Source organism: Equus asinus, chromosome 2, assembly GCF_041296235.1.
Source record: "Equus asinus isolate D_3611 breed Donkey chromosome 2, EquAss-T2T_v2, whole genome shotgun sequence".
In the NCBI taxonomy this organism is placed as follows: Eukaryota; Metazoa; Chordata; class Mammalia; order Perissodactyla; family Equidae; genus Equus; species Equus asinus.
Genome location: NC_091791.1, coordinates 19,180,445 through 19,194,237, shown reverse-complemented (window position 1 = coordinate 19,194,237; position 13,793 = coordinate 19,180,445). Strand labels below are relative to the sequence as shown.

The 13,793-nt window shown below is 34.5% G+C and overlaps 1 protein-coding gene across 6 annotated transcripts in view; it reads left to right on the top strand.

The window, feature by feature from the left end:
* Positions 1 to 13,793, top strand: part of VTI1A (vesicle transport through interaction with t-SNAREs 1A) — a 354,061-nt gene that overhangs the window by 77,954 nt on the left and 262,314 nt on the right. For 3 of the 6 annotated variants that reach the window (XM_014851156.3, XM_014851158.3, XM_044750757.2), the window contains exons 5-6: positions 5,332 to 5,352; positions 10,077 to 10,161. In XM_014851156.3, coding sequence (XP_014706642.1) covers positions 5,332 to 5,352; positions 10,077 to 10,161 — 106 coding nt within the window. The remainder of the gene's footprint in view (positions 1 to 5,331; positions 5,353 to 10,076; positions 10,162 to 13,793) is intronic. The other 3 variants (XM_014851157.3, XM_014851159.3, XM_070483237.1) reach the window with 1 other exon arrangement.

Here is a 13,793-nt window from a genome sequence, read left to right as displayed (position 1 = left end):
ATAGTGAAACAATGTATCAATACACATTATGAACATTGCATAATTGTATTTACCATTTCAAGTAGATTATATTATAGGTCTATATATGCTGAAACTGTATTGCTCTCTATGATAATGTAAATATTATAAACAGAGATGTTGCTTATGTGATTAAGGCCCCCATCCACCCATCCCAAAAAAGGGAGAAGAATCACTGGGCTGATTATGTTTGTTTTTGGAAAGATCTCACCTCCTCCACTATTTGGATGTTGTCAGCTTGAGTTCAGACATGTTAACACATTAAGATTTGACTTGGGATTCCAGCTTCCCTGACTGAAATGTGAGAACAGCTGAGGGAAACAATATAAGGAGCACATCAAACATAAAAGGATGATGCAATAAAGGGGTTTTACTCATACTAGATTAAATAATGTGGGGATGAGAGAAAAAAATGCTTTTTTGCTATTTTAAGTGAGATTTAGATTGCTCATACCTCTTGAGTGAATGAATCATAATTTTATTTCCTATCTTTGCTGCAAAAAAGCATTACTTTTTTGCAAAAAAAAGTGAATGCATAGCTCCCATGTCAATTCTTTAAAAAGCCATAGATCTTTCCCTCATTTGAAACTACTGCCTAATATAGAGGAACTAGGAAGGAGGTGTTCCTGTCTAGCTCAGACTCCTTTATTGTAATGGATGTTGTAGTCCTGTCACAGGGATCCTTTTTTTCTTTAAGCATGTTCACTTCTCTTAATGGACATTTTCTGTGCCTCAAACATTTGCCTTATGCACATATACGTATGATTTTTTTATGCCTAAAGAAAAATATTCCACAAAAATAGATTGAGTTCATATATTCTGAATTTCTTAAATTATCTTCCTGTCACTTTAAAGTGATTACGCAGAGATTTCCCCTGGACTTGTATAAATCAAACTTACAAATTCTGAAAGTGCTTGGAGAACCTGAAGTTTGGTTGTAAGGAGCTGTCACTTCAATAAATAGAGTTTGATAAATTATAGTCATGAGACTGTGTAACTGTTAGATTATTACTTACACGAACTTTTCAGTCTAAAATTTGAATTAGGTTTGAAAGTTCAAAGGGACCACACTTAACTTTTTGGATATTTTGTTACCAAATGTAGCAAAATTTCCCTATCACAATGAAGTCATTAAATTTTGTTTTGAGGAATCAAAATCCCTCCAATCACAACACATCCCTAACCAGGAATGGTCACTTGAGAATAACTCTTTATTCTGCATCAGTATTCATCCAGATGATGGAATCAAAACAAGATGCCCTTTTTATAAAGACAGAAAAGATTTTAAGTTGGCTCTTCACGTTAATTTTTGTAGCTCAATGACTGAGAAGATAGTTTTTTCTGGGTAGGATTACCTATAATTTATATAAGAAAATATTTTCTGCCCACAAATGTTTATTTTCAAGTTAATTATTGATAAATTGATTTTCAGAACTTCTTGGCTGTGTAATATTTATGATAAATTTTTAATATATACAGAGAAAACTTGGAGATAAACAAAATGACAAAAATAGCAATATTTGTTTCATTGTAATTGGGATATATCTCAATTTCCAAAAATTGTAGATCAGAAGAGGAAAATCATAAAGAATTCATAGCAATGGTTACAGATAGGTAAAATAAACTAAGTACTGACTAGTTATTTTCGATGCAATATATACATCCTCCCTATAGTGGCTTCTTTGAGGAGATTTAGACAAATGTGAATGCCATAGCTATTATTTCTCATTCTGGTTATTTACAGTGCATTTTTTGAGGCATCTAAAACCTACCTGTTTATCCACATAGTTATAATCTGCCAATTAACTATAAAGTATATTAATTTACTCATATATATAAACATTTCTGCCATGATTAGAAATGTCAAGATTTCAGAAATTAAGGATTTTTCAAATGCATCTTTATTGTCCCTCATACAGTACACAATTTCATTTAATTCCAGATTAACTACTTTGTATAAATTCATTTCTAATTCTTATCCATTTCATACACTCAAGTATAGCTCATCTCTGACTTACAAAGAGGGGACAGAATTACCTACCTTGCACATTTGAGTATTGTTGGGTCATTATCTGTTGTCTTAGGTATTATCATTCTATTCTTTTAAAATATCCTATTTTCCATTTCATATGGCAACATTTTAATTTTTGAGAGTTGTTTTTGAAATATAGTGATGCTATATTTAGAGTGTATTTAGAGTGAAAACTTTAAGTCGTTAACTTGATTTAGTTTCATGAAAACCATTCTCAGAAAAGGAAAAAAACATAGAATTAAATCCCCTTCATATTGGAGTATGATAATGGACTAAATAAAATGTTCCAAGCTCTGCTTTTGAACCCTAATAGTCTCTCAGTTTTCAGATGCAAAATTACATTGATCAGTGAATAAATTTGAGTAAATCCTAAATAGAAGGTTTAAAATATACATCAAGAGTAGGATATTTCTAAACGTGCCGAAATTTTTGTGGTAAGGCAATATTCAGTAGATATGATTGCTTAATTTTTTAATATGAGGTTCTCTTTAAGTTCCGATTTGGGCTTGCTGTGCATAAAGTGTGTCAAACTTCAGCTCCAGACCAGGGGGTGAAGTCGGTCAATTTAATTCCCCAAGATCTAAAGAAGGTCGGTATCATTTCATATAGCCCTGGCAGAGAAGATCATTACCAGGCACAAATCTGTTCGTTACGTGCTGAGGGTTTATAGCAAAATAAATAGACTGTCATCATAAGTTCAGAAAATTGTATGTTCGACCCACGATAATGTGTAAAGGGCGTTTAATAGAGTTCAGCATTTATTCGTTATCTGTATGCGGGCAGAGACGGCAGTCGCGTTATCAGCTTTAAAAAAAAATTCGGTAGTTCTGGGGGTCACATGACGCACCTCACACATGGAGGCGCGCGCGCATGAACCCTCACATGCTCTGCAGTGCAGTTTGATTTTAGTCACAGCAGAAGGCTTAGCCACAAGAGATTCCACTGGTTCAAACCAGCGTAAACCAGATTTTTTCAGCCCACAAAGGAACAGATTACCTCTTGTATCAAATTCTGCATTGGGGAAAAAAAAATCTTTGTTTCATAAAAGATGTTGATTATCATAACTCAACATGGAGGCATGGCACACTTTCATGTCGCCCATGATGGAGCTAGAAACTCGATAAAATACGAAATCACTACTTTCAACCTAGTCTAAGCATTGTTAATTTTCAAAAATAAACCATCTTTTGTTTACTTGAATGAAAACTCTCGGCCTAACTAAAAAAAAAAAAAAGATAAAGATTAAAAACCCTCCCATTACCTAGCTTAGCTACAAATCCGGTGTAGAGCTTGAATGCAGCCATGCAGCACAAACAAGATAGAACGTTTTTTGTTTGGAACCTATTGAAAAAACAAATGGGTAGCATTTTTAAACACTCATTGATTATGGCAGGGTGGCATGCCCCAAATGGTCTCTATTGCTGAGGAGTAGTTTTAAACTTTGGCCCCTTAAGTATCATAGTCAACTGAAGAAGGGTGCCCCCAGAAAGAAAAGATAGCTGTGCGATCAATTCCCAGATCGTCTCTTTCTGAGAATTAATGTTTGCCTTTTTCTCCCATGATGTTCGGATAGCAAAGAGACAGATTCCGATATAAGATAGACCAGGTATTTTAGTTTAAAATTTTACTTCTTCTGGGGAAGAATAGTAACTTTTCACATGAAATGATGAGATGCTTTATTCATACCCGTTGGAGGATTGCTGAGAGAGTGTGTATTAATTAAAAATAATGACAACTTCTTGTATATTTTGAAAAGATGATATTCAAAGTTTCATTTTCACTAAATGCAGTAAGACATTATGTAATAGATTCCGTACTCTTTTTGTAAAAGATTCATAACAATTTTGAAATCTCATTCTTTTGTTCTTGAAATAGTTTTCATATAACAAATGAAATGACAGAATAAGCTGGAATGCATACTGCCTTCCTTGAATTGGAGACAAAAAAAGCATTAAGCATTGAGAAATCCGGGCTATAGTAAACATGATACTTTTAGAGAGACTTAAGTGAGCAATTCATGGCACGTTTCTCCCAAAGCAGTACTTTAATTTATTGGCCTGCATATGTCAAGTGTTATAACAGATGTGCTAGATATTTGGATGTTTAAAATTATCAGTTGTAGATCTGAATTGCTGAGGATGCAAATTTCAGACCCAGAATGTGGTTTACAGTCTCTCACACCATAGGTTTCAGTTTCTATCATTGCAGAAACTATGGCAGTCATCTCAGGTATACAATGATGTTTGTGGTTTAGAATACTGTCAAACACACATGGACACCCACACACGGAGTGAACCAGATATATGATTATATCCATTGTCTAGTTTTTAAAGAGTTAAGCAACTTGTTTTATCTGTTATATTTGAGGCAAATAGAAAAATGTTTTACAGAGGAGAATTAAAATGTTATCATAGGAGAATTTACTAACAAGTAAAGAGCAGTTTTGGGTTTCTCTTTAGTGAAAACAGACTGCAGTACAAATGAAGTAAGAGAGCTCATTGCTTTGAGATGGCCCAGTTTTACAAGAGAAAGAAAATTGAAAAATGAAGAAACTTCAAAAATTGAAATAGAAACACCATGTGACTGCAGTAGGCTCTTAAGCAAAACAAAACCTAGAAGTTAACTTTGATATATACAGTATTTCTAGGGATAGTGAAATATTTTCTGATACTATGTCCTAAATACTGTCAATCCTGGCATGCTTTATTTTCAATTAAAATAATGTTACCTCCAAATGCAATCCTATTACTAGAGTGGGGATAAGTATGTCATTAACTAACACAGTAGTTTGTTGTTTTAAATACTTATTGGGACAAACGCATGAACTATTAATCATTTTCATTTGTAGGTAAAGTCTGATATCAGTTGTCAAGATTCAAAATAGAGAAACATCCTGAAGACTTGTATATACAAAACCTCTTCAGTGGTACCTTCTTAGAAGAGAGAACAGTAAACTTGTTTTCTTTCTTTATAATATAGACTTCTATGAAGTCGTTCCCCTTTATTTCATGATGGTGTCTTAGATGTACTTTAAAAGAGAATTTCACACTATTCTCTTTGTTTAATGTGACAGTGTGAGAAAGTGATCTTTATTCGTTCAAAAAACTCCGCATGTAGTCTATGTTTAGGTTCTTTTAATGTGTTTGTCTGTGATTTTTAAATGCTAAACATGTAAACAGATAAATTGTCAATGTTAATTCTGTATCCTGTCACACAACTGATCTTTCTTTCCTGCCATTTCTTTCCTTTTTATCTTTTTTTTTGGTGCATTCATGTTGCAGTTGATAAAATTACGTGAAGAGGTGAGTACTTCCTAGCTTGCTTTTTTTTTTTTAATTCTGCTTTTCCCTATAAAATTGAGTTTCTAAATCTGAAGTCAGATCTTTGGGTTCATTTTTCCAGGAAAATCTACACGTAGCAAAAATATTGATTGTATTGCTCAGAAATGTTCTCTGCTAACTATCTTTTTAAAAACAAGTATATCCTAATCATACTTACCACATGATCAGCGTCATTTGTGGGCATCAGAAGAAAATTCATATTTTAAAGGCCAAGACAGGGAGGAAAAATAAAGGACTATCTTAAAACTATACCCAAGTGTGGTTTTAATATAGACTAACTTCAGATTCATTTTATTCGTATTGGTTTCTCAAAGTCAATATGATTTCAAAATCTTTTTCTGACATTACTTTACTGAAAACTGTTTTTAAATAAACTCCTTTCCCTCACCCAGAATTCTTGGGTTCAACATAAGATACCATGAATCTATTATCTTTTGGGGGAAACACACATATGGTATAAATGCCCCACTAGTCTGTGTACAGAGATACCTAAGAAGAGCCAAAGCTCTCGTCATTGTTAAACACTTTCCTTTTTGTAGGAAATAGCACCCAAGTGAGTTCTCATTTTTCTAAGTTTGCTAGTCTGTTTTATAACACAGCTCTGGACTTTTTTGTGGCCCAGCAAATATTTACAGCGGTGTTTATAATTTTATCCCCATATCAATGAGGAATGTTGAAAGATTCTGTATTTTTTTTAATAAAGCCAGACATATCAAATATGCTTTGATACTCTCTTCAGAGATAGAGTATTACATTTTTTATTTAGTGAGGTTGAGTTTTGTTATTTTTATATTATGGAATAAAATAATGACCCATATTGCAATTTTAAAATTGTCTAATTGCTTATAATAGAGCACTGTGAATTGTTTTTGAGTTTAGCTTGACTGCACTGATTGAGATTTTCATAGCAGTTTTTTTATCAGTATGTCATCATTCTCTAGGTCATGTGAATGCTAATTTAGAGGTTTTATAGTAGTGGTTTTCAACAACTCTTCTGATTTAAGATGCATTAGTGATGTCTTCTCTTAGTAAAAGTAATAATGATGTGTAAAATGAAGGGCAAAAATACACAGAAGCTTCACCCTCCAACCTTTTTGTGTTTCTTTTCTTCCCTACATCTAAGCAGATGTATGTACTGAATGAATATAAACAATTACAGTTTTGATGTATAAAATTATTCTTGAAGTGGGTGATACATCAACATAATTTTTCTGCAGGACAGAATGTCTGCTTGTATGTGTTTGTAGATGCTCATGCTTAGGTGAAGAATCTGAATTTTCAAATGTTAGTGGAACTAACAATAGGCTTGAAAACCTCTGTATGAAGAAACGGCATGAAGCTCTTGCCCCTGAACTTAGCAATGAATATAATTAATAAAATCTTGTGTCTGATTACATTCAGCAATTTTGACAGATTTATTTGTGTTAAGCTGAATTGTGTAGACTTAGGAATCTTAATTCTAAAAGCTGAAAACATCACATCTGCATTTCTTTTAAAAGATGTTTTATCATCATTTTGTGGCTTAATTCTTTTGTTGTGTCTATAGCAACAGTTTCATCAGTTATGCTTCTGGAATACATGTTACTGTAACCTGTAATGGAATTGTACTTGGAAGAATTAGATCATTCAACTAATAGAATAATATACTCTGAAATATTCTTTTAACAGCCTTTGATATGGATGTAGCATTGATATTTATAGAATGGGTTACTGTGATGACACTGCATTGGTATATGGTTTGTTCAGAAGAGATTGTGTCTCAGCCTGGATTCTAATAGTAGTCGAACAGGGAATGTACCCCAGATTTCTCCCTTCTACCTAGTCTAAGAAGACAGGCACTCATCTGCTTCAAAATAGGATGTTTTGTTGTGTTTGGAGACAAAGCATGCCCCATCCCTTCCTTGTGATGTGATTTTCGGGCTCGGTTCTGGGAGCAGGGCATGCTTGGAGGCAGGCTAGTAGAGCACAGGGAGCTGAACTGGTGTTGGCTGTGCCGAGCTCTCCGTTTGAATCCTGCATCTCCAGCTCTCCACATTGCACAGCTCCTCACACGAATTGAGCTCTGTCTGAAGCTCCTGCACAGCTTCACTTACCTGCTTTGAAAAGGGCTGAGAAGAGGGTGAGAGAATGAGTTTGGGATGGAGTGTGGGGGCAAGTTGAAAGCATCAGCTGCTACTGTAGTGTATTTCCTTTCATTTTCAGAGACCAGGGCAATGCACAACTAAGGGAACAATGTAAATAGCACAGCTATTACAAGAACTTGATTTTAGCTTGACTTAAGCGAAGAGGTTCCAAAATACAAAGTGGGGTCCCGCTGGAAAGCTGCTGGTAAACTGATAGTCCTCTTGTGTGCAGATTTACTCTGATAAAATTGAACTGTCCTGAAGAAGAGTTACTTCCAGTAGTTCAGAATATGCATTTTTTTTAAAAAGTTCTTTTAGAAATTTTGCTCCCCATTGTAGCCATACACTGAATAATCTGATTTGGCTCCCTTTGATAGAATCCCCAGAATCATTCTACATTTAAATGCTTTGTGTTCTACATTACATATTATCATATAATAGACTGTCCATTTCCAGTATTGATCTTTGATTTTTTCTTAATCTATAGTAGCTAAATGTTTTCTTTTAATTTAGAGATTCTATATAATACGAAAATGAACTAAAAATCTTTGTTCTCTTATTCTGGATTAAAATTCAGATTTACTCTTGATTTCACAAATCTGATATCTTTTTAGATAATCACCAGTTTGAAATTAAGTCCTTTGTTAAGGTAGAAAACAATATTCAGAGAAAGGAAGAGCAATTCCTACTCCCAAAACCTGCTTGTAGGGAGAATTAGGAGTAAGAAAGCTATTTTTGACGTGCTGAGTAAAGTGTTTAATTTTATTTAAAAATAGTCATTAATGCCAAACAGACAGAGCTCCCCTTAGTTTTCTTTTTTTCAATTACAGCCTTTAGTGATTTTGCATTTTCATGATATAAGCTTTTCTTCCTTCCTCCCTTTTATTTATTTAGTTTAGTGGGTTTTTTTTTTTTTTGCAGAGGGAGGGGCAATTTTTCCCTTAATTTCTCCACTGTATATTAGACAATTCTATTAATTATTATAGACTGTTGTTGCAGCTTTCCTGACCTTCACATCAGGGCCTATCTCTCTGTTCTAAATGCATTGTTTTAATGATTCTCCCCCCTACCACCGCCCTTCCCCCCAAAAAAAATTTCAAGGAAAGCTTTGATGTGGCTTTAGCTGCCTCCAATGTCTGGCCGCATCTCAGATGTGTCACCTATGCCGGGAGGGAATAAGGAAATCACATTTTGAATGGTAATGATAACATACTAATCACTTCCTTTCTTTGAAGATGGAAGCGAGATATTCTGTCAGCATCCCTGGCTGCTAGAGCTTGGAGGCACTGGTCTAGGTGTATTAGCTTAAGTGTGCATGTCAATACAGCTTGCATCTCCAAGATCCGTGGGGGCTCATTAGAGCAAGGTAGATCGTTTCGCTCGACAGCCACTCAGATAATATGTGTGGCACCTCCTTTTTTATTATTATTAGAAAGCATTGCTTCAATTTTAAATGACATCTGTCAACAACACAAAGTTGTATGAGTTGTGGTTGCATTTTTCTTGCTTTTTGACCAGATACCAAAACTCATTTGAGGGGGAAAGGTACTAATTTATACAAATATATGTATGCATGTACACACACCCAAATATACAGATATGCATATTTATATGCTTTTAAGTATTCTGATATATGTGTGTCTATACACACATGTTCACATGTTACCCCTTCACAGCCATGATTACCTTATAAATCTGTTTGTCAATCTGAATCAATCCAGTATATGATCATTATAGTTAAAAGAAAAAAAAACCCAGGCTCAATGTAGAAAAGAAAGTTTAGAAGCTGAGATTTGGGGGAAAATCCTCTAATTTCCCCATCAAATATAATATAAAAGAGTATATAACTATTATAATATTAGTTCACCATCTAAAACACTGCATGTCAAAAGTTCACACTTCAGTCTAGTGCCATATATTGGGAATAAACCCACAATTTTGTACATCTGTGTGCATGGAGATACACGTGTCTCTTGTTTCTTGGTAGTTGCCTCGAGTTGTCTTAAAACCAGAACTGCTGTTTAGTATTGTTTTAGCAGCATATGTTGTTCTATATGGCACCTTGCTGTACATCCAAAATTGAGGGACATTCTCTTAAAAATAAAGCGCCTATTTAAAAATTACTATCTGCAGGAATCAGAGGAACAAATAAGTCTTTTAAACGATAGCATTTTGTAAAACATAAATACAAAATAAGGATCATAGATCTATGCAAGTATCTCTTACGTCTACCTCTGCTGAAACAGGAAAGAACCAGTTGGCTCTGGTCTTCATGCATTTCTTGGTGTTTTGGAGTAAGATTCATTGTGGCCACATACAACATGAGTGCGCCTTTTAAAACACAAAAGTGGATGGTCCATACACAATTGATTGATTAGAAATCTGTCTATTTGAAGTGGTTCTCATAATGGAAGATTTGCTAAAAATTATCTATAGTGGGTTGTGACTCCCTTCCCCACCCCCCCCAGAAATGTTAGGGCATACAAAAGCGTTATTTTTTTTTAAGGCAAAAAAAGAACATTGTAGACGACCGTCTGATTTTTTTCCCTTTTTCTTTTTCAGAGGGCACATCTGCTCGATAACACAGAGAGGCTGGAAAGGTCATCTCGGAGACTAGAGGCTGGATACCAAATAGCAGTGGAAACCGGTAAGAATTCTGAGAGTGAGCAAATTGTCTTGCTTATGCACAGCAGTCTTCACAACACATGACATTTCAGGGAAACTTCAAAGGAGGAGCAGAGACAGCAGCCCGAGATGTGGTTTACATATTGGGGAGACAATTGGGAGCTTATTTGCGCTTATCTTTTTTCAAGTTAAAAGGCATGACATCTACTGAAAACAGTTCCTGAGGTTTAAAAGTATACATCTGAAAAGAGATGGAATACTTTGTCTAAATTCTACATTTGTCTTAATATGCAGTTACATGTTGTCAGTTTACCCACCCGCAATGATTGCTAGCACACAGCGCTGTCTCCAGTTGTTTGCTCCTTTACGTGTATTCACATGTGTAAAAATTAATGTTTTAATCAGTCTAAATGATGTGAAGGAGGGGCAAAGAAGTCACGCTACCTAGTTTACCTTGCCTATTTGTCCTGGTATTGGAAATGGTTCCTAATGATCCTGTGTTGTTTTTTTTTTTAAATCCTGAACAGAACCTATAGTCAGATATGGAAAAAAAACAGTCACAGTATGCAGCAAGGCTAATGTTCACGATAATCTTATTAGCACTAGTAAATGTTGTCCAAACTTTTGGTTTGAATTAACACTAGTTATTAATTTTAGAAAGCACAGCCCTAATTTGACTTCTAAGACTCATCTACTTAAAATAGACAGGCTTTTTCATTATAAATGTTTCATGCAATGGCTGTTTATTTTTACATAGAAAATAAGAGTCCATTAACCCCTTTGTAGTCATTAGTTTCTTATTATTTAAGTATCTTTTTTGTTTTGTTTTGTGAAGTATTGATTGTACAGAATCTATTTTACGTATTTTGGATAGTTCTTGCCTAGTATGTAAACCACAAAAATATGTGGTTAACAACATTTCCATCGACTTTTTAAAATTTAGTGTCACAAAAATGTTTATTTTGGAAGAGCAGGTATAATGAAAAGGATTCCAACTAATTTCTTTTGTGACTGGCCAGTGTTTTTTCTTGCCCTGGTCTCATGGCTGTCCTATATTGGCTTGCTTATGTGATGAATTGTAAGAAACTGAATAGGAAGAACGCAAATGGCATTGGCATTAGAGTGATGGTGAGAAAACTAAAGAAGACCATAAACCCTCCAGGTTTTTTAATAGTATGGGCAGCCCTTCTTTCAGAGGTTATTGGTAGATTGGCCTTCTGCTCTGATGGAATAAAAGCCATTTTCCATTTGTTCTTATTATCGTTCTTAGTTGCCCTTTGAAGAATGTGACTAATGGAAAGAGCCCTGAACATGAGGTCAAAGGACCAGGCTCAAGTTCTGGCTCTTGTTTGTGTGACCTTGAGCAAATCATATAACCTCTCTGAGTCTCAGTGTCTCCTTCAATAAAATGGAAATAATATTGCCTGTCTCAGAATATTCCTAAGAAATGATGGCATATATTAAAATGCTTTATATACCATAAGACACTATACAAATATAAATATTATTAATGTATGGTCATTTAATGATATACAGGCATTTATCTTTATCTCAGAAATAAATTTTATTGTGATTAAAATTTGTATATATTAAAGGAATTTTTTAAAAGTGTTACTTTGACATTCTTGGGGAATGTAACAGTATACCTATTGAACTTCATCATCATCCAGGAACCTTCTTTGACAAAACATCCCATTGGTGAGCCTCTTTCCACATGGGACTGGATTGAGTTGGGGATATTCTGGCTGTAACACTGATCACAGGGCTGATTTGGCTGATTGGGCTGCCTTTTCTCTTTCACTACACCATTCATGTAGCTCCCTCACAAAGCTGAAGGAAGTCATCAAAGAAGATCACAGATACTGGAGGATCATGCATTGATCAAGGTTATAAGACTGAATGGGATTTGATAGTTATTCCTTTTGGTGTGTGTTAAAATATAACATCCACATCAAACTCTGAATACAGTCAACATGGAAAATGTCAGTTAAAGAGTGTCCCCAAAACCAACGTCAGTCCTCTTGGTCTTTCTAGTAGAATACAATGGTAGATTAACTATAAAGTTTTATAAAATTAGGTATTTATTTGTCATATAAGGCTTGGGAACTTCTTACAGACTATAAAACCAACTCTGGGAGGAGGAGTAAGGGTGAAAGCTGTGGAGGTAAAGACAGATGTGGTACATACAGCCTCTGCCTAGACAGAAGTATTTGTGGTAATTCATTTCCATGGATGAGTTTGAAAGTGGATTGAGATATGAGAAAGCAGGCGTAAAGCATTTTTCCTGTCCTTACTTCTTATTAAAGTAATATGGAAAAGAAAGTAATTGTGGTGGGCACCTTGTTGCTTCTACATTTCCTGCTTCCCTACTAGCCCTCAGCCTAGTCATGTCTAGTCAATCAACAACTCTGTGTTTTGATTATGACATAAAGTTATGATATTAATCTTTTTGTTATAGTAGCATTAGAAGAATAGCATCTTTCAAAAGGAAAAACGTTTAGTGCTTGTTGGTCTCTTCTTCGTAAAGACTATGAAATGCAAGGGGGAGAAGAGGTAACAGAGTTAGTATGACTTTTGAAACAGCACAAAAGAGAGAAATAGTTCCCAACTATTGGTCTGAGAACTAGTTTTGAATCACAACAAGAGTTTTCACCAGTCTACAGCAAAATGAGATTTAAAAAAGAGAGAGTAGTGACTTTCTCATAAAGCAGATTTTATTAATTTAAAAGACTGCACTTTTTTCCTAAGACCATGTTTTTCCTATTTTGGGGTGATAAAAGAAAGGATAGTTTTATGATATGATAAAAATAGTAGGTAAAAGTTATTTATTTATTTTTTTCTACCTGGGAAAATAACAAAATTGGCAACCCTATTTTGAGCACCATGAAATGTTTTTTGAAATTTTATTTGTCCAAAACATCTAGAAACTATTCTCTGATGTTCTAAACTGGAGAAAGAGAGAACAACCCCATCATCTGGCCCTGCCATAAATCACTTAACTTCTCTGTACATGTTCTTTTATTTGCAAAGTGGAAACCTCACAGCAGATTCTATGCATCCCATAAGGTTGTTATAAAGTAAAATGAAGTCATATATATTCAGGTGCTTAGAAAGTAAAGAGGGCTCTATAAAAGTCATCATTTTTGTACGTTACCATCAGCAAAAGTGGTTATCTTTCAAAATTCTTGGCAAAAGATTTCAACAAAAATCTGTAAACTTCTATTCATTAACTTGATGACTTATTGGCAAATATCATAAAAGAAAGCTTGATTATTACATATAATCAAGTATATGGAGAATAGAATAAAAGCATATGATTTTGGCCACTAGTGTTGTCTTAGCAAAGAGTGAAATTCATCTTCTAAAATTCTTGAGTTATTTCTGACATTTTTAGAAGTTATATTGTCAAATTGGCAGTTATTGTCTCTTTAAGAAGAGCTACTCAGCAGAGGGCCACACGTCCAGAATGCACTTGGTCTGAAAAAAAAGTACATAATTATTTCTAAGTGCCACGTACACTTTGATATATGTTGAATTTAATACCAGTCAAGTTTCTTTCACGGATCCCTTCTTATTTGAGAAAACTGATGAAGTTACAAGTTAATTAAACAACTCCATTTGGAAAAGATGGGACAGATGGAAGAATATATGATG